Genomic DNA, 21,840 nt, shown 5'->3' on the forward strand with positions numbered 1-21,840 from the left:
TATAGCCCAGCATCCTTCTGGCAGCAGCCACTGCCTTGTCACACTGTTTTTTTGCCTTTAGATCTTCGGACACTATCACCCCAAGGTCCCTCTCCCCATCCGTGCATATCAGCTTCTCACCTCCCAGCATATATGGCTCCTTCCGATTGTTAATCCCCAAATGCATTTCTTTGCATTGAATTTTAGTTGCCAGATATTAGACCATTCCTCTAACTTTTGTAGATCCTTTTTCATGTTTTCCACTCCCTCTTCGGTGTCTACTCTGTTACAGATCCTGATATCATCCGCAAAAAGACAAACCTTTCCTTCTAACCCTTCAGCAGTGTCACTCCACTTGCTCTTACACCAACCCAATTGTTTTATCCCTCATTGTTTTCTTTTCTTTAAATATTGTAGTTCCACCACCTTGCCTTGCCTCAGGTTTGTCCATTGGCCAAGTTGCCCACGTTTGTATTTTAAACATTCTTGTGCCCCCCCCCCCCCCCTATTTTACTGATGTACACCACTTAGAAATTTTTATAAGCGTTTGTATCAAATTTTAAATAATCTCGATCCTATGCCCTTCCTCTCAGCCCCCCTCCCCCCAAAAAAATATGAAGTTACCCCTTATTTTTAGGCTATTAAAGCTAGCACTCACTGAACATAACATATTGTATTTTTAGGAAGTGGGTGGTATAGAAATGGAAGTGGACGTGCTTTACACTTCTCTGGGGAATCTGGTCAAGTGCCCATCTTCATGTGGTCCTCGTATGTCTCAGTTGCCTATCATTTATCTCTCTTCAGCCGCTATGTTCTTTTTTTCCATTCCTTTCCTGGTTCGTAGTTATATCTCACACATAATGATTATTCGTGCACTCAAAAGCATGCAAAACAAAATAAGCGCTGAGTATGCTTTGTCAACTCTGCTACTTTCCAGGCATCTTGATGAAGTTTAGGATGACTTTGGCACCGAGCCAAGACAAAGCAAGTCAATCTTCTTCTGCACGTAGGAGGTAGATGAAAGCGAGAGTTTAATTTTCCATTCCAATTCTCGACTTAGCTTAATACACACGTCTTTGAAGTCTGCCGTATGGCAAGATGTCGAATGCTGCTCGCTCTTTTTGTGATCAAAATACATTTTTTACCACTAAAACTTTCTTCTTAATCACCTTTTCTTCAGTGTTGGCCACCTGACACTGAGGGCTCCTTTCACAAAGGCATGCAAGCCGCTACCGCCTCCTTTTAAGCAAGCGGTAATTTTTCAGCTAGCGCACGCTATAGCACGCACTAATCTTGTGCGTGCACTAAAAACGCTAGCGCACCTTAGTAAAAGGAGCCCAGAATGTATGAAGGGGTGCTGAAAAGTTCTCAGCCCAACCAAGAAGAGAATGAGGTGGATATGGTTCAACCAATGATCTGAAACCATGTCAAAAACATAGAATTTTGTTTCTGCACATTGGCACTTAACGAAATAAGATAACGCTCTTTTCGGCTACACTGGCAAAATAACACTCAGAATTTAGGAAGTTGGTTGGCTGGGCTGAGAACTTTTCAGCACCCCCTTGTATGTAATAAAAGTGAACCAAGTATAGAACAATCAAGCCATTGTGACATCACTGATGAGGTTGGCTCTTAGACATTGGTGGCATTATGACATCACAATCTCAGCTCTGGAATGTTACTAGGGAATGCTGAAAAAGTCTTAGTCCAACCAAGAAGAGAATGAGGTGGATATGGTTCAACCAATGATCTGAAACCATGTCAAAACGCAGAATTTCGTTTCTGCAAATTAGCACTGAACGAAATAAGATAATGCTCTTTTCAGCTACAGTGGCAAAAAAAAACGCTCAGAATTTAGGAAGTTGGATGGTTGGGCTGAGAACTTTTCAGCACCCCCTCATATCATACTGTCTCTGTCAGCCTGCAAAATTGGTACCTAACGGCTTACAACCAGTGATAAATTATAAAGATGGGGCTGTCCTGAAAGCACATAAAATACATTTTCTCCAAAATAAATCTATCCAAGCCAAATGTGTGTAAATAGAACTTATTTAATTATATTCAAAAACATTCAAAAATATTTTTTTAAACAACATATCTCAATGCATTATTCATATTTTGCAATATTGGTTCAACATAATTCAACACCAAATATATATAATTCACTTCTTCATCCAAGAATTCCAATTGAAATTGAATAGAGATAAAATAAAATTTATAATAGTGGATCCACCTAGTATGTTATATCAATATAAGTCATTGTCTCTGGGAATTTGAGTCCACAGAACACACACTGTTTACACAACGTAGAACAGACAATCTGTATACTTGATTTATACAAGAACTGAGAAACTGCCCTCATGAAACTAAACAATCAAGACAGACAAACAGGATGCCAATCCAATCCATAGTCTTATATACTGGATCATTCCCAAAAGGGACTCGAACCGGTTAACAAAAGTTAACTCAAGGAAACATTAAATAACAATAATTGGACAGGAAAATTCATCCATTGCCATCTTTCAATTATCAGCTAAAAATTTCTTAAACAAATACGTCTGCAGAGTTTTTCTAAAACATGTCAGAGAAGAAAAAAGTCTTTATCTGATGGGAGATCATTCGAAATTTTCACCATGGTAAATGCCATAGAGCAGGGCTGCCCAAGTCCGGTTCTCGAGATCTACCGGCAGGCCAGGTTTTCAGGATATCCACAATGAACATTCCTGAGAGAGATTTGCATACCAAGAAGGCAGTGCAGGCAAATCTCTCTCATGCATATTCATTGTGGATATCCTGAAAACCTGGCCTGCCAGTAGATCTTGAGGACTGGACTTGGGCAGCCCTACCATAGAATGTGAGAGCCTACCTAAAATGTGAATCCCTCTAATACAGTCCATCCTCGAGGGCCGCAATCCAGTCAGATTTTCAGGATTTCCCCAATGAATATGCATGAGATCTCTTTGCACTGCACTGCTTTCCTTGTATGCTAATAGATCTCATGCATATTCATTGGGGAAATCCTGAAAACCCGACTGGATTGTGGCCCTCGAGGAGGGACTTTCACACCCCTGCTCTAATAGAAGGGAATATTAATTTAAATTTATGGATACCTCTAGTACAGGGGTAGGCAATTCCGGTCCCAGAGCCAGGTCAGGTTTTCAGGATATCCACAATGAATATGTATGAGATGGATTTGCATGCACTGCCTCCTTGAGATGCAAATCTATCTCATGCATATTTATTGTGGATATCCTGAAAACCTGACCTGCCTGTGGCTCTTGAGGACCGGAATTGCCTACCCGTGCTCTAGTAGAAAGAGGTCGATGAGAGTTGAAAGAGAGGGTAAATAATGAGGAAAAAAAATCCCATATAAACTCTTAAATACAACATTGGCAGGGGTAGGAGTTACAGTCAGAGGGGATGGCTAAATTGCTGGTTGGGGGTGGTGGGCAGAGGGGAGTAGGGGTACGAGCAGGAGGCTGTCTCAAAATGATGGGTTTTTAGCCTACCTTTGAACAAGGGAAGGGGTGTGGTGGACAGGCTCAGATAGTTTATTGCCTGTACTTGGCTTCCAACACTGCAATCCCAAAATAGTACTGCTATAGGTAGTTAACAAGATAGTTCAAAGAGCAGTTTTAGTCAAATGCGCTCTCAGAGGTGTAAAAACCACTTGGTACGGCACCTGAGCACTAACAATACATATAAATAGATAACTTAGATTAAATTTTTTGTGTAGCGGGATATCCTCAGTGTGTAAAGTCAGCGATAGGAGAAGACCTCCAGCGCTTAACATGGAAGGCATGGGTTATCCAACTCCTGCCAGCACACCATCACTGGACACCTCACATGTGCTCAAAAGAAATACTAGTGAGAATAACTCAAGTAGTGATAATTGCTTTATAAATCACCCAGGTGCAGCGGGAAGCCCGCTAAGAGAACCCCCCAGCCATCTCCAGCAGGAAGAAAAATAAGACTTAGCTTAAGATTTGGTTCAAGCGTCCATAATCCAACAGGAGATCATAATCACTGTGTATCCTGGAAAACCAATTCGATAGGTTCAACCGAGCCAGGTTTCTGAGACAAAAAAAATCCCTTCTTTAGGAACCCTATGCCGATCTAAGGCAGAAGAAATAAGACCCACGTCGTCGGAATCGACGATCACTTGAGACGCCAAGCCAGCTGAGAGGCGGGAGTTGCTAACCAAAGGCGCACGCACAGCGTGCTTTACAACGGAGCAGGAAGACGTCATGGAAAGAGGCACCAATCGGCATTCAACTAATAGACCAATCAACGTGACATAATCAAGCTCGAGGAATGGGCATCGACATGGCAGATGAGGTTCAACGTGGATAAGTGTAAAGTGATGCATGTCAGTAACAAAAATCTCATGCACGAATACAGGATGTCCAGAGAGAGACCTCCCAGGAAAGGGACTTGGGAGTTCTGATCGACAAGTCGATGAAGCTGTCCACACAATGTGCGGCGGCAGCAAAAAGGGCAAACAGAATGCTAGGAATGATAAAGAAGGGGATCATGAACAGATCAGAGAAGGTTATCATGCCGCTGTACCGGGCTATGGTACGCCCTCACCTGGAGTACTGCGTCCAGCACTGGTCGCTGTACATGAATAAGGACACAGTACTACTTGAAAGGGTCCAGAGAAGAGCGACTAAGATGGTTAAGGGGCTGGAGGAGCTGCCGTACAGCGAAAGATTAGAGAAACTGGTCCTCTACTCTCTCGAACAGAGGAGATTGAGAGGGGACATGATCGAAACATTCAAGGTACTGAAGGGGATAGACTTAGTAGATAAGGACAGGTTGTTCACCATCTCCAAGGTAGGGAGAACAAGAGGGCACTCTCTAAAGTTGAAAGGGGATAGATTCCGTACAAACGTAAGGAAGTTCTTCTTCACCCAGAGAGTGGTAGAAAGCTGGAACGCTCTTCCGGAGGCTGTCATAGGGGAAAACACCCTCCAAGGATTCAAGACAAAGTTAGACAAGTTTCTGCTGAACAAGAACGTGCGCTGGTAGGGCTAGTCTCAGTTAGGATGCTGGTCTTAGACCAGAGGACTGCCGCGTGAGCTGGTCTGACTCAGCAGTGGCAATTCTTATGTTCTTATGTTTTTTAATCACAGTATAGTATTCCACTCAATGCTGACATTGAGGCCAAGGGGTTGCACGGTGTTGAGGTGGAAGATCCAAAATTGCTCGCAAAGCTATATGGGGCAACTTTATCTCCCCTCATAGTTCCACGGGATCTGTTCAATAATGAACCAAGACAAATCATAAAAACCATGGCCCCTTTGTGTACAATGAGGAACCACGGAAGCTGATAATGTACCAGTGTGCAATCTGCTCCTATGCTCCGACAATCGGGTCTTGATTTTTCTGATGGTACGTCCCACCTACTTGGCTTCCAACATTTTGTACAATTCCCATATCCTATCATTCCTCATCCTGTACATTTCAGTCATAAATAATACCAGCTAGCAAGGCACAGTAATGCACTCATGAAAAAAACAGCAGTAAGGATCTGTCTGTATTTTTTAAACAATTCGCTGGCTAATTTTCTTTCATTCACGTTAATAAAAGCAACCTTGTCTCCATCATGTGCTACTATTTTGGGATGGTTTATTGAATGGCCTTTTATAGCTACTTTTTCATAGTCCTGCTTTTGCAGCTTGTATTGTCACACCTTCCAAAGATTCAGAGTTTGTACAAAATTTGAGCCCACACACACTGGAAGCATATTTCATGTCACATTGCTATCCTGTGTTGGACTACTCAGTGTACGTATAACTGCAGAGAGGTTATGTTAAGTTTCGTTTTATGTTTTATGTAGTCATCTTGACATTAATCCAAAATATGTCAAAACTTGTGCAATGGCTTTCTGTTGTGCTGTTAGAGGAACTTTTTAGGAAGCTCCTCAAAGCACAAAGTTTGTCAATTTGTCCAGTTTAAGGAATTACTGTGCATTTCAATTTTAAATGATTTGTTCCTTTTTGTGCTGTATGTGCATATTTGTAAACCGCCTAGGAATTATAGACATTTTTAAAATAAAAATCAATAAATAAATAGTCCCTGCTCAGAAGAGCTTACCATCTAACTTTGGACAGATAAGATATAGAGGGTTGGGGATGCAGAACCCAAGGTGAGAAGAGTTAGGAGTTGAAATAGAGGTGAGCTTTTAACTTGAACTTGAGCACTGCCAGAGATGGATCCCGCTGTCGGGATTCAGGCAGTTTGTTTCAGGCATATGGCGCAGCAAGACAGAAGGGACGGAGTCTGCAGTTGGCATAGGAAGCGAAGGACACAGATAGGAGGGACTCGCGGGGTGGGGGGAACTTAGGGGGAGAGAAGTGAAGAGAGATGGTGAGGGGCAGCATTTGTAAGTGGAGTTTGTGTTGTATTTGGAAACAGATGGGAAGCCAATGAAGGGACTTTAGGAGAGGGGTAACGTGAGTATAGCGGCTCTCATGGAATATGTCATGCAGCTGAATTTGATGCGCTATAGAAGTGTTAAATAGCAGTAGTAGGAGTTTTATATCCCGCAAAATCCTCGCAGAACAGAATTCTAGGCAGATTACGAACAGCATAAACATTACAGAGAACTTACAGCATAACGTGGATTGGCCTTTATCTGCCATCATGTTTCTACGTTTCTATACATAAGAACATAAGAATTGCCGCTGCTGGGTCAGACCAGTGGTCCATTGTGCCCGACAGTCCGCTCACGCAGCAGCCCTTAGGTCAAAGACCAGTGCCCTGAGTCTAGCCTTACCTGTGTACCTTCTGGTTCAGCAGGAACTTGTCTAACTTTGTCTTGAGAAGAGCATTCCAGATTTCTACTACTCTCTGGGTGAAGAAGAACTTCCTTACGTTTGTACAGAATCGATCTCCTTTTAACTTTACATTACATTACATTACATTAGTGATTTTTATTCCGCTTGTACCTTGCGGTTCAAAGCGGATTACATAAGAAGAGAACTGGACATTTCCAGGAGGGTACATTACTTTGGAGAATACAGATTGAGGGTATAGACTTAATAACATTGGAAGATAACCAGGTAACATTACATAGCAAGTATTCTGTTTCCTTACATTGGTAGATAGTCGGTTTCGGTAGGATAATTTAGGTTTCAGGTAGCTTTCTTGGCATTTCGTGTTTTTTTTTTTTTTTTTTAAATTAATTGGTCGATTGAGGGTATGGTGTCAGGGAGTGAGCAGAGCATGGTCGGAGTAGGAAGAGGAGAGGGAGATTAGGTAGCTTGTATATACTTTTTGAACAGAAGTGTTTTGATTTCTTTACGGAATGCTTTGAGGTCAGATGTTGTGGTTAACAATTTGGTGATGGAGGGTTCGAGTTTTGCTGCATGCGTTGCTAGGAGGTTATCATATAGCTTTTTGCGATGAGTGCCTTTGAGTGGTGGGTATGAGAATGGTGTCAGTGTTCTTCTTGTTCTGGGTGGAAGGTTACGATTTAGGCGATTGTTTAGATAGGTAGGTGCAGTACCGTTAATTACTTTGAAGAGTAGACAGTATAGTTTGAATTGAATTCTGGCTCGAATCGGTAGCCAATGTGAGTCTAGGTAGGCATTGGTGATGTGGTCAAATTTTCCGAGGGAGTAGATTAGTCTGAGAGCTGTGTTCTGAACGGTCTGTAGTTTATTGATCATGTTTGTGGGGCATGGTAGATATAGGATATTGCAGTAGTCCACAAGACCTAGTACCAGGGATTGTACAATGATCCTATAGTGTTCTTTGTCAAAGAATTTCCTTATTTTTCTTAAGTTGCGCATTGTGAAGAATGCTTTTTGGGTAGTTTTGTTGATTTGAGTCTGCATAGTGCAGCATCTCTCTATCAGCACTCCCAGGATTTTGAGTGAGGTCTGGATTGGGTATTTGGTTGCTTTAATTTCCAGGTCTGTTATGGATGGGTTTTTGTCCATTTCAAGCATTAGGAATTTGGTTTTGTCCGAGTTTAGTTTCAGTTTGTGGTTTGTCATCCATTTTTCTACTTCTTCCAGTATTATTTCCAGGTGTCCTGTTGAGGTATGGTCTTTTTCTTTTTCCATTTAAATTACTATAATGAGTGTAATAAAGTAAACTTAACTTGAGTGTTCAAGTTAAGTTTACTTTATTACACTCATTATAATAATTTAAATGGAAAAAGAAAAAGATTTTTTACACAGTTTTGTGTCACTATGGACTATATTTTAACTACCTTTCTACCTTAAGAAGTTGGTGCAGTGATAGACTCTGAAAATCTCTTTAAGGAGTTCTTCCTCTGCTTTGAGACTTTCTGTTCCACTCGTGGAATCTGAGCACCATTTCGGTTTAAAGGCATTTAAACAAACTGTCCTATTTTTTTGTTTTGGCAGTGGTTAAAGCTACAGCCTCGGCACCCTGGGGTTGTGGGTTCAAACCCACGTTGCACCTTGTGGTCTTGGACAAAGCAATTAATCCCCCCATTGTCCCAGGTGCACTAGATAGATTGTGAGCCCACCAGGACAGACAGGGAAAATTGCTTGTGTACCTGAATAAATTTATGTAAACCGTTCTGATCTCTCCTGGGAGAACGGTATAGAAAATTGAATAAAATCTGCGTGCAGGCGTGCAACATCATTATGCCATGTCCTCCTTACAAGCGACCAGGTTGAGGGGGTGGAGCTCGGGCGGAACAGAGCGTGACATGGGCGGAACGGGACCTGACGGGGCTTGACTGGAGGCGGGGCCATGGGTCTGGATTTTCGTTGCCGAAAATCTGGTAACCCTAAAGATCGCTTTAGGTCCCACATACAGATTTTTGAAGAGCCACTCTAGACCGTTTTAATGGCAAGCTGAAAAGCTTTTAGTTTAAGGACGCCTTCAATCTATAAAATCCGGCGGATAGGCATACCACAGTCAATCTCTACAATAATTTTCTATATCTTTTCCCAACCCTCTTGTTTATGCTTCTAATGTTCCTCCATCCTATTACGATTGTAGTTTTCCCCTCCTTCTCTTTTGTTTCAATCTGTTTGTTTTGTCCTTTGTAAGTACTGATTGTATGTTTTGAATTGTACCCGTTTTAATTTCTGGACATCGCTTAGGAATTTGATAAGCGATCAAATCAAATTTTAATACAACTTGAAACTTTCCAGATATTTGCAGAACGCAGTGTACACTTTGGTAATATGGATCTTTGTAGGAAGTGAATTCCAGACGCCTACAGTCTGACAGTTAAAAGATTTGCAGTGAGATTTTTTGTGTGTGCTTTGTTTTTCATAGATGCCGAGTCTCGCTCATTAGGAGTGTTTCACACTCATTTGAAAGCTCTCTGTGTCACACTCTTTGAGCCTTATTTCTCACCCAACAGAGCTTCAGTACCAGTTTACTAATCTTGATCACTGCTTTCATGAGAGGCAGACTTTAGAAAAGGAAACCAAATGGTCCCACCAGGAAACAAACTGAACCCATCTTCCTGACTAATCCGTCCTCTTATGTGCTCTGAAACCGATAAACAATTTTTAACTACTGGGTAGAAGTAATTTTCAGCTCCAAACATTTACCCACCCTCGCCATGTCTGTATTCTGTCTGGGCGTCGGCATCAGCCGGCATAGCTGGTGCCGGTCATGCGTCAATCATGTACCGATGCCGGTTGCAGAATCGTAGCCATGTGTAAAGGAGACACCAAAAATGGTTTCACTGGCCTACATTTCTGGTGCCTACTTTACACAAGAATCGCGTCCACCAGCGCCTATGGTCACTTCTGGCGCAAGACACGCCCACTTTGACCATAGGTGCTGGTTGCTGACTCTGTGGATGGGACATTGTCAGTCAATTAAACTAATTAAGTTAAGCAACGGTAGGACGCCTATCACTACCTAACTTCTGGCGTCCCTATGAGAATCAGGACCTCAGAAGCTCCAAAGAATGGCCAATATCATTTAATGCTGTCTTGATTCATTTGCAAAGCAATACTACACTTGAACCATTCCAGATTTATACCCTGGCTTTATCATCTCATAAATCTCACTCTTTGGGATGGTTCACCCTTGGCATCTCTGCAATTGTGCTGAGCTATTAGAGCTTCTATAGTGATGAATGTGTTCCTTACATGATTCCCGTTTTACTGTTAAGTTGCTTAAAGTTCTGTTTACCTTGTTAATAAAAGCAATGCTTTTTTTACTGTTCTTACCACTGGCGTTGTAAGGGGGGGTGGGGTGGTCCACCACAGGCGCCATGTTGGTGAGGGCACTGACACACCTCCTCCTCTCTGCCCCCTGCATTGTCCCACTCCTCACCTCGCCACGCACATACCCCATACCGCTAGTTTGTTCACCGCCCATGAGCATACAAATTCAACATGCTCCTCACGACCACTCATCTCTTCTGCTGATGTCACTTCCGGATGCAGCATATGGGAAGTGACGTCAGAGGGCGAGCCCATGGGGTTGTGAGGAGCACTTCTTTTCAACCCTGCTAAGCTATACGCTTTTATTACATTGTTGCCACAAATAAAATCAGCCTAAAGTATACAGAAAAACCTACACAATCGACAAATAATTCAAAAATAGGAAAGAAGAGTAGACTCATATAAATGTGGTACCCAAAACAAAATCTTCTTTCAATGTGAGATACAGCGAACGAAGATGCCCACAAAAATTATTTGGAGAAAAAGGACTTTTATATAGGAATATTGCATGGACACACATATCATATAAACTATGAAGTTTTTTTTAGAACCTATGATGTTTGATCAGGGCTCCTAAAGTATTACTTCTACCACAGCTTAATTTACCACAGGAATGACTAACCTGCAATGATTTAGTACCAAAGGTTAGTGACTCTTGTGACAAATGATTACCTTGCAAGCTGTATTATTTTGCTTTCTGGGAGCCTTTTTAAAGGGGTTGGAGCTATATTAGTAGCATCATAAGAAGATAAGCATAGCTTCACTGGGTCAGACCAATGGTCTATCAAGTCCAGTAGCCTGTTTTCACGGTGGCCAATCCAGGTCATACTTTGATGTTAGTTCCTTTCGATTGCTGGTTCAATCACTTATCCTTAGTCAGTTAGACTATTGCAACATTGTTCATCTTGTTGACACCCAGAAAAACCTCCATAGACTGCGCGTAATTCAGAATCCAGCAGTCGGACTGTTTTCAACTTGAGGAAGTTTGACCACATTACCGATTCTTATCGTCGACTGCGTTGGCTTCCAGTCGAGGCGCGGGTTAAGTTTAAGCTCGGCTGCATTTCCTTTAAGGCACTAGCGGGCTCAATTCCTGAGTATCTCATGGAATCTATTATTACAAGTTCCAAACATTTTAGAAAATCGCATCCACTATTTAAATTCCCCTCAGTTAAGGGATGTAAATACAAGAAATTTCAGGAACGACTGCTATCTTTTCAGGCAGCCTCATGGACTAGGGATTTAACTCATATATTTACATTTCCAATTTCATGCCAACAATTTCGTCGTGCCTTAAAACGTATCTTTTTAGGGAATCTATTGGAAGTTAGAATCTGGATCCTTATTCATTTGTATTACTAATCTTTGAGAACCGCATAGAACTTAATGGTATTTGCGGCATACAAGTGAGTTTTATGTTATGTTAGCTGGCCAAAACCCAAGGAGTAGCAATATTCCATACTACCGATCCAGGGCAAGCAGTGGCTTCCCCCATGTCTTTCTCAAAGACTATGGACTTTTCCTCCAGGAACTTGTCCAGATTCCCCTACCTTTGCTGAAGATCTCTTCAGACAGACCTCTACCCTCCTGAAGACTCCTTGGGCCTATCTGCAGAAATCTCTGATGATAATGGAACATAGTAGGAGCTGTGGTTACAAAATGACATTTATGACCCCTAGTGATAGTCTCATGTTACTACCAGTATTGGTCAAGCTACCATATGGGCTGGGAGATCTGTCAGGAGGGGTCTTCAGAAGAGGTGGAGGAGTAAGAGGGGCCGCTATTAATACAGCTCCAGTTCCTTTAAGATGGCACTTTGGAGCTTCAGGCTAGCTCAGTACTCCCAGGCAGGAAAATTATTTCCAGCTATGAGCTGACATCATTTTTTCCATGAATAAACAGTTTGCAGCATTTAATGCAAGCTGTACTATTCAATTTGCATATTAATGAGGTATCTTGCAAGAATTTACATGCTTTGCATTTCATTATAAAAAGGGCAACAGAAACCTGAAATAAAAACCTAAACAAAATATAAGTTTTCCTTGTACAGCTCTAGAAAGATTTGTTCACAATACTTTTGTTGTTGATTATTATTGGGTCTCTCCATTTTTCTTTGTTGTTCACAACATTAGCAGGATCTTATTTGTTCCAATTTTGATCATCGCTACTTACCATCCATATCCAGTCTCTGCATAATAATTGCCAGCTCTACTTCGCTGGGCATGTAACCCAAAGACCGCATGGCCATACCCAGCTCCTGCTTGGATATAAAGCCATTTCCATCTCGGTCCAGTACACGGAAAGCCTCACGAATTTCTGAAACAAAGAAGGCATAAGACAGTGAAACAGAAATCTTTTATTCTGTGTTCTAATTATTGCATCAGGTTACAATAGGGGCAGATTTTCAAAGACTCGGTCAGGATCTTAGTGGACATACAGATAGAGGATATGCTCCATCTACATTAGTGGATTTTTGAACACCTGAAGACAAGATGCCTACATTGAACCGCATTAAAAAGAGGTAATCCAGGGTCAGTAGAGTGACTTTGTTGGAAAATACTTGTATGTATTTAAATTTGAAAAATGTAGGCATGCCGCATAATGTTTTTCACTACTTTTATCAATCTTCTCATGGAGGCATACCTAGCCAGATGAATTTTCAGGATTATCCAATTAAGATGGATTTCTATACATTGGGTTCCTAATGTACGCTAATGTTCGTGCATGTTCTTTGAGGTAATCCTGAAAACGCAACCAGCTAGGCATGCCTCCTGGAAAGAGATGGAAAACTCTGCTTTAGTATATGTACATGTATGCCTTATGCCCGTCACACAATAAACCAATATTTACACACAATATACACTGGAAATCTACTCATTTTAACATGATTTGAATACACCAGTGTAGCCCCTTTTGTGGTAAGTAGAAATTCAAAAGTAATTGTACAAACCAATAAATTAATAATAATAATAACTTTATTTTTGTATACCGCAATACCACTAACAGTTCAGAGCGGTTTACAATGCAAGAGACTGTACATATACAGCGAAGATACAATGCAAGAGACTGTATAATGCGGTTGAAGCGATATACTATGCAAAGATAGTTGTACATATATAGCGAGGATACAGTGTGGTGAATGACAAGACAAAATGCAACCAGTATCAATTACGGGTGGGTGCCAAGAGGGGAGGGGTAAGTAAGAAGGATGGAAGTGTTGGGATAGAGGGGGAGGAAAGAAGAATTTTTTTTGGGGGGGAGGAGAGGTGGTAGAGAAAAAAAAATTAAGGGGTTCCAGGAGGCAAAATGGAGGCAGATACCCCAAAGTTAAAGTTTGCCTGTTTGCTGAACACTGGATGGAGTTGCTGACTGTTCCTTTGAAGCAACTTAAAACAATTATTCAGAGTTTAAATAAGTCTTCATGTTCTATTGGGGTATATTTATCTTTGAAGGCAGCATTGTTACCATCGTTGTCGACTACTGTGACCAACTCTTTCCAAGAGTGTGGTGTCCCTACTAGATTACAGAGAGCTCTAATTCGTCCCTTGCTAGAGAGTCAACATAATGCTAAGGTGATTTCCAATTATCGCCTCATTTCTTCTTTAGGGTTTCTTGCGAAAAACTTAGAAAAAGTAGTCCTATTCCAGCTTCAGGGCTTTTGGGATGACTATAAGGTTTTAGATAACTATCAGTTTGGATTCTGTCCTAAGCATTCAACTGAGTTGCTGCTTTTCTCTACTCTTGAATCTATAAGAGCAGTGGCATAGCGAGGGTGAGTGGTGATGCCTCTTCCCCCGCCCTCTTCTCCGGCCCCTCCTGCTGCTGCGCACGCCCCTTTCCTTGCCCCATACCTCTTTAACGTTCACAACCTGCTGCTCATGCCGGCGTCGGCTCTTCCTCTGATGTCATTTCCTAGGCCCAGGCCCAGGAAGTAATGTCAGAAAAAGAGCCGACGCTGGCACAAGCAGCAGGTTGACATTTCTGCTCACGACACTGACGTTACAGAGGTGCAGGGGAAGAGGTGCATGCACGCGCCCCTACCAAGGCAGGCGCCCGGGGTGGACCGCCCCTCCCCCCAACCCTTACTATGGGGAATCATTTTTGATAATTTTCCTAGATATTTTTGCGACATGCTACCAGTCATCAGATTTTGCTACTTAGGTTAAAGTGTTTGGGTATTGGTGGAAAGGCGTGGGACTGGTTCAATTCTTTTTTTTTTTTTTAATCAGAGAAAGGAGTTTTCAAATTCAGCTGTCAAATGACTGATCTGAATGGTGTCCAATTTGTTAGACGCAAACAAGGTAGCAGATAGGGCTGTTCCGTAAGGCATAACATTAATTTGGAACCTCTCTGTATGGTTCTTTCTCAAATGAGTGTCAGCTATCAGCTTTATGCCAATGACATACAGTTTGTAATTCCAATTGGAAAATCAACTTCACAGACTTTTGCTCATTTGACAGTCTGCATAAAGGTAGCTAGTGATTGGATGTTTGCTAATCATTTAAAGCTTAATATCAGCAAAACACAAATTTTGCATCTAGGATGTAGTGAAGAATTGGCAAAATTTCCGTTTGAGGTTTCCTTTTGTAATGTTCAAATTTCCATACTTGACCATTGCAAGTATTTGGGAATATTTCCCGACTCTACATTATCTTTTAAACTGCAGATAAAAGTGGTGATATGTAAAGCCTTCTTCCACTTGAGACTTTTGAGGAGGCTAAAAGATAATGGCCCGGATTCTCTTTGCAGCGCTGATATCGATGGCTGCCTAAAAAGGGGCTGCCAATCACTTGTCAATCATGCGGCAGTGCTGCATACAGAATTGCACTTCTGGGAAAGATTTCAACAACAAAAAATTTTTGTGTCTTTTCTTTTTTATATATAGATTTTTCCACATCTAGAAACATTTGTGCCCTAAATCTCTGAAACCTGATCATCCTTAACTCTCAAACATTTTCATAAGCATGGGTGCCAACATTTCAAAATGATAGGGTTGCCAAGTACAATATAAATGCACCTCTCCCCGGGCATGATGAAGGAGTTTGGTCAGGTTGGGCAGACTGGATGGACCATTCGGGTCTTTATCTGCCGTCATCTACTATGTTACTATGTTAATATTAGGGATGCTCATTGACCCACTGGGACCTACAGAGCTGGCTCCCATGTCCATAACCACAGAAAACTGAAGATCAGACCAATTACTAAAGTATCTAAATTTTACCAAAATGTAAGGAAGGAAAAAAACCATGTGCTCAAATATCAGCCACCCATATGAGTGTCAACCAAGTTCATTACTGTATATCTGTAAAATGGTTGATACAAATATCAAAAGAGCATAAGAACAGCCATATTGGGTCAGATTAGTGGTCCGTCTAGTCCAGTTTTCTGTTTCCTACAGGGCTAATCCAGGTTGCAGTACCTAGCAGAAACCCAACAAAATCCCCCCAATATAATTCAAAAACTTTGAAGCCTGAGAATGTTGCAGTTGGTCAGATTGATATTATATACAAATATCAAAACATCATAAGAACAGCCATATTGGGTCAGACTAGTGGTCCAGTTTTCTGTTTCCAACAGTGGCTAATCCAGGTCACAGTACCTAGCAGAAACCCAACAAAATCCCCCCAATATAATTCAAAAACTTTGAAGCCCGACAATGTTGCAGTTGGTCAGACTGATTTCATGCTCCAATTAACATGGATAATTTTACAAAATGATTATTTTATATTTCATGATACTTATTATTCAGAAGTCAAAAACATTGCTATGGGGTCTTCTAGGGCTTTGTCAATAGATTGTCTTTGCACAGCCGAGTTTGAAGAGAGGTTTGCATATTTATCTCCTTAGTCTATATACATTGGGAAATGTTTCATTGATTACTCTTTTTTGTGTGTAAATGAGTACTGATCCACAATTACAAAGTTTTTTATTTCCATTGAATAAATGTGATAGCATGTGCGATCTTAGGGAGAGGAGGAGATAGTGGATGTTGCGGATGGGCAGACTGGATGGGCCATTTGCCTTTCATCCGCCCCTTCCCTTGTTTAAAGGCAGATTGAAAAACCCACCTTTTTGATATAGCTTTCAATCCTTAACCCTACTCTTCTGCCCTCCAACCCAGCCTGCTGATTAACCGTTCCCCTTAACTGTATCCATGACATCCTGTTTGTCTGTTTTGTTTGTGAGCTCTTTCGAGCTGGGACTGTCTTCTTTGTGTCTCTGTACAGCACGGCATACGTCTGGTAGCACTATAGAATTATTAATAGTAGTAGAATCATGTTTCTATGTTTCTGCATTACAATTACCATGCATAGTCCATTTCATTTTTGGACATTGGTATTTTTCATAGCATGGATGGTTTTCAGTCTACACTACATATACTATAGCGCAGTGGTCTCAAACTCAAACCCTTTGCAGGGCCACCTTTTGGAATTGTAGGTACTTGGAGGGCCTCAGAAAAAATAGTTAATGTCTTATTAAAGAAATAACAATTTTGCATGAGGTAAAACTCTTTATAGTTTATAAATCTTTCCTTTTGGCTAAGTCTTAATAATAATATTGTCATTTATAGCTAAATAGGCATATGATCAAGAAACTTTTTTATTTTACATTTGTGATAATGATAAACATACCGAGGGCCTCAAAATAGGACCTGGCGGGCCGCATGTGGCCCCCGGGCCACAAGTTTGAGACCACTGCTATAGCGGGACCTGCTTATCAACTCTTATGCTAGCTGAGATTATATTCATGCCCCTTTCTGACTGCGTGTGTTTTGACCTACTGTTCTCCTTTTCTTTACGCACTGTAGTTCTTCCCAGTCTCCTTTCGTTCCTGTCTTCATCTATTTGTCTATGTTAAAGTCTTTTATTCCCCCAAATATTATGTCTGTCATTCACTTTTTTAAATTTTGTACATCGCGTTGAATGTATGATAGCGAGTTTTAATCAAAATTTTCTTAAACTTGGAACTCAAACTTTAAATTAGTCCCCTTATTTTCTATATCTGTGTTCCATCTTTGTTCATATGCTATGAATCTATTAAAATGCTTTATTGTGCATTGTGTTGATATTGTAATGTAGCATATTAAGCCATACCTTCTATTGTTACTTGAATATTTTTACTGCTGTAATTGTCTACTGCCTATGTTTGACTCGTAGGCAGCAGAATGCTACATTTTTGGGTGGGGGGGGGAAGGAGATCTGCCCTAGTGCACAACCTCTCAGCAGACCCCGAGTCGCTCACCACCTCCTCTCGGCACTATAGAATTTTTTAAAAAATAATTCATATTCCACGTATCCTACAATTGTATACGGATTACAAATTATTCAAGTACTCAAGCATTTTTCCCTAACTGTCCCTGAGATTGTGGGTTTGAATCCCGCACTGCTCCTTGTGACCCTGGGCAAGTCACTTAATCCCCATTGCTCCAGGCACATTAGAGTGTGAGCCCACCGGGACAGATAGGGAAAATGCTTTGAGTACTCTGTCTAATGTCCCTGGGGCAGTGGGGATTAAGTGACTTGCCCAGGATCACAAGGAGCAGTGCGGGATTCAAACCCACAACCTCAGGGTGCTGAGGCTATAGCTCTAATCACTGCGCCACTCCCCCCCTCCCTCCCCCCACAAATAGTTTCAAATCTCCGGCAGCCTCCATGAGCAGACCTGCTCCCGGAAGTAGGATGAAGGGTTCTGGCGCAGGCCTGCTGTTTGATGCTGTACAGCGGCTGCCCGAAGATTTTGAAACCATATCACCGAGGGGAGGGGAGGGCAGGCAATAACCGGTGAATGAAAATTTTGGGGGGAGGCCGTGGCTCCTGTGGCCTCCCCTGTTCCGACACTTATTCTTGCTGTACCCCACCTTGACACTGCATGTAAATTTCAGGCACAGATTGTGCACCTAAATATATGCACCTAAATTTAAAATATTAGCAGTAATAATTGCTTGCTAAGAAGCCAATTGCAAGGATTTATTGGCTCACTATTTAATTACGTTGCATGTGCAAATGAGATAAGCGCCCCAAATTACTCATGCAACTGAAAGTGCCATTTATGACTAATCACTTCAAATACTATTTAATAGTGACAACAAAAACAGATAAACCAAAGGGAAATATTCAGAAGAACTTTATTCTTGTACAGAACACACAACATAACAAAGCCTGACACAAGCTGTGTTTCGCCATCGCAAGGGCTGCATCACAGGCTCAAGGAAACTATCAGCTTATAAAATATAGAGCTGTTGATTGAAAAGCTTTTTATTTAGACCATACATTTTTTGCCTTATCACTGCGTTATGGGTTAACCCCATCATTTCACTTTTTATATTGGTTTCTGTATTAGTCTGTTTATATATCCATTTCTGTCATGATTTTATTATTCCCCCCCCCCTTTTTTTACTAAGCCACGGTAGAGGTTTCTACCACAGCCCATAGCACTAACTGCTCTAATCTAATTTTTGGTTTATATACCGGGTCTTCTCCCAATGGAGCTCGACTCGGTTCACATATAATTAAGACTTGAGTACATAGAAAAAGAAGCATGAGAGAATTAAGAATTATAGTGTTATCATTTTGTTGATACTGTAGTTAAACCATTAAAAAATGCGAGAATAACAAAGTTTTCAGGGTTTTACGAAATAGTTGCAGTTGGCATATCAGCCTAATAAAATCAGGTAGTCCATTCCAGATCTTTACCAACTTGAAAACAAAAGACTGACTAAGCTTCCCAGCAGATTTAATTCTCTCAAAGGAAGGGAAGGATAGCTTATATTCCAACATAAGGGGACCGCAGCTTAGTAAAAGGGGGGGTTTATTTGTTATGATTTTTTTTATTGTATATTATCATTGTTTTATAGTTTCCTTGAGCCCCTGATGCAGTGCTTGTGTGAGTGAAACACAGCCTGTGTTAGGCTTTTCTGTGTTTCCTCTGCAGGAATAAACAATGACCAATCAGGGACTTTCTTAGACTCATCCCTAAGGACGATCGCTGACATTGGTGAATCTAGCCCATAGTTCTTCTGAATCTTTCCCTTTGGCTTATATTATTGTTCTCACCGACTTGGAGTTTGCAGACCACTTGCCCTGTTGCTTTCTGGGACCAATAACTATTTAATTCTGCTTGGATGCCGATTTATCTTGGCCTTTATAAAATAGCATCTCTTAGATACTGTTTCATTAAACTATTCTCTGCCTTTTTGCCTCTGAATCTTTTTGTAAGCAAATTTTATTGTTAAGGAAACGATAATACATCATCTGTGCTCATAAAAAAAAAATATTTCAAACACATAACAGTTACTCTCAGTATCTAAATTAGCACTAATCCTGTTTCCCCCCCCCCCCCCCCCCCATAAAAAAGCAGAAATTGCTCTTTTCTCTTGGTTCCAGTTATATTTATTCTCCAGAGCTTTTTGCGCATGGCATATTTATTTTATCTTCAAGACCCGTCACCTGGAAAAGAGCTGGGAAATAAGCATTTCTCTCACTAGTGAAGGACATAAAAGAAGATTGCTGTCACACATTTCTAACCTCACACCTTCGAGAGAAAGCCATTCATCCTCTGCTCCAGAATCCTAGAAAATTCAAGGTCACATTTAAATATCCCAGAAACCCCTTTCACCCTGCTTTTCTTCCAGCTCTAAGTGGATTTCTTTAAAATCCTCTCAAAATACAGTTCATTTTGCAAACTTTATTTATTTAGTTCACTGGAGGAAAAGCCGTTTATTTAGACACGTGGAGTGTGTGAGCTACAGCCTCAGCACCCTGAGGTTGTGGGTTTAAATCCCATGCTGCTCCTTGTGACTCTGGGCAAGTCACTTAATCCCCCACCCCGGGCACATTAGATAGAGTGTGAGCCTACCAGGACTGATAGGGAAAAATGCTTGATTACTAAAATGTAAACCACATGAGCTATAAATGGGATAGATAGATAGATATAAACCAGCAAGAGAGAAATGATGGCCTAACTATTCTGCCCGCCCACACCAGCTTCTAGTCTCTCTTCTACTCACTTAACGGGTAGGGGCAGAGGGACGGAGAGACCCAGCTGAGACCTCCCCAATTTTGTGTACAGAAAAAAGAATGGGAATACTTTTTACACTTGTGTATATTTATAAAATTACTCTCATGAGGGTAATTTTTTTTAAAGAGAATATCTATCTAAGAAGTCTCTAAAGACAAAATAGGAACCTATTCCCTGGATTCTACATAGGTAACCCAAATCTGTGCATGGATTCCAGATCTGCATGTATACTAATTAGTCAGACACTAGTGATGAATTATTGGCATTACCAAGCCCTTAATTGATAGTAATTAGGACTTATGTGCAGATCTGTCCCATGCCTTATTCATAAGAACATAAGAATTGCCACTTCTGGGTCAGACCGGTGGTCCATCGGGCCCAGCAGTCCGCTCACGCAGTGGCCCTTAGGTCAAAGACCAGTGCGCAACTCCAAATGGGGATGGTCATGGAAGGGGGCATAACTAGGTCAGGATTATTCCCAGAATTTAGGTGAAATGTTAAAAAAATACTGTGATTTGCACATCGAACTGCTATCAATTGGGTGCCAACATTTTCACCAGCCTTTGGAAAACATAATATATGCTCACACCCAAAGTTAGGCACAAAGGACCAGATTCTGTTAATGATGACTGCATTTGTAGGCATCCTCAATATAGGCGCCTAGACGTGTCAATAACGTGATAGGCGTCACTAACAAAATCTCACCTACACTGTAGATGTTTCTAATGTACTCTAGGCCAGGCTTTGCAAATTATTCTTGAATTCCATGTACAGCACAGCATCTTTTGACTATCCCCTCCCTAAAAGTTATAGGCACTAGGAGATCTACTATTTTTTTCAGTTAAAGCTCTGCAGCTCTGGAATAATTTACCATATTATTTGGGGAAAACTCGTTAAAAAAATTCAAAGGCTCTTCAAAAAGCTTTCTGTATAAGGATGCATTTGAGGCACAGACAAGACAACCAGTCTACATTTAAAATCTTATATTTTATATCTCAACATCCAATTTTAATCAGTCCTTATTTATAGGATTTAAGTTTTTTGGGTTTTTTTTTTTTTTTAATCTTTTCTTCCTTATTTTTTCGCTTTTTGCCCTCCCCTCTTTCTGCTTTAACGATTGTAGTTCATCCCCCTTTCCTTTTGTATCTGAACTGAATTTTACATTACATTACATTAGAGATTTCTATTCCGCCTGTGCCTTGCGGTTCTAGGCGGATTACAATATAGAAGATATCTGGGCATTTCCAGTGGAGTTACATTACAGGAGAAGAGTAAATTACAGGTAAATAGTAAAGAATTACAATACATTCAAGATCACAGAAGATGTTACATAACAACTGAATTAAGTTACATCGGGTAGGGAGTAACATCAAATAACTATTAGCGAAGGTGGTTACATAATGTTGATGATTACATGACGTTGGTTTCTTAATGCTGATGATATAGACTGTAGAGGTGTTTAGTTTGAGGATTGGACAAAGTGTTACTATATGGGTGGTGTTCCCAAAGGTGTTGATTGGGAACTCATTAGATGGTGGTTAGAGTGATGGGAGATATTTTTTGAATAGTAGTGTTTTTATTTATTTTCGGAATTCTTTTATGTCTGTTGTTTTGATCAGTAATTTTGAGATGGTAGGGTCAATTTTAGCTGCCTGTGTCCCCAGAA

General features: G+C 40.9%; 1 protein-coding gene across 3 annotated transcripts in view; it reads right to left on the reverse strand.

Moving 5' to 3' along the window:
- Positions 1–21,840, reverse strand: part of CALN1 (calneuron 1) — a 137,712-nt gene that overhangs the window by 66,310 nt on the left and 49,562 nt on the right. For all 3 annotated transcript variants that reach the window (XM_033922612.1, XM_033922613.1, XM_033922611.1), the window contains exon 3: positions 12,330–12,473. In XM_033922612.1, coding sequence (XP_033778503.1) covers positions 12,330–12,473 — 144 coding nt within the window. The remainder of the gene's footprint in view (positions 1–12,329; positions 12,474–21,840) is intronic.

Source organism: Geotrypetes seraphini, chromosome 15 (assembly GCF_902459505.1).
Source record: "Geotrypetes seraphini chromosome 15, aGeoSer1.1, whole genome shotgun sequence".
Lineage (NCBI taxonomy): Eukaryota > Metazoa > Chordata > Amphibia > Gymnophiona > Dermophiidae > Geotrypetes > Geotrypetes seraphini.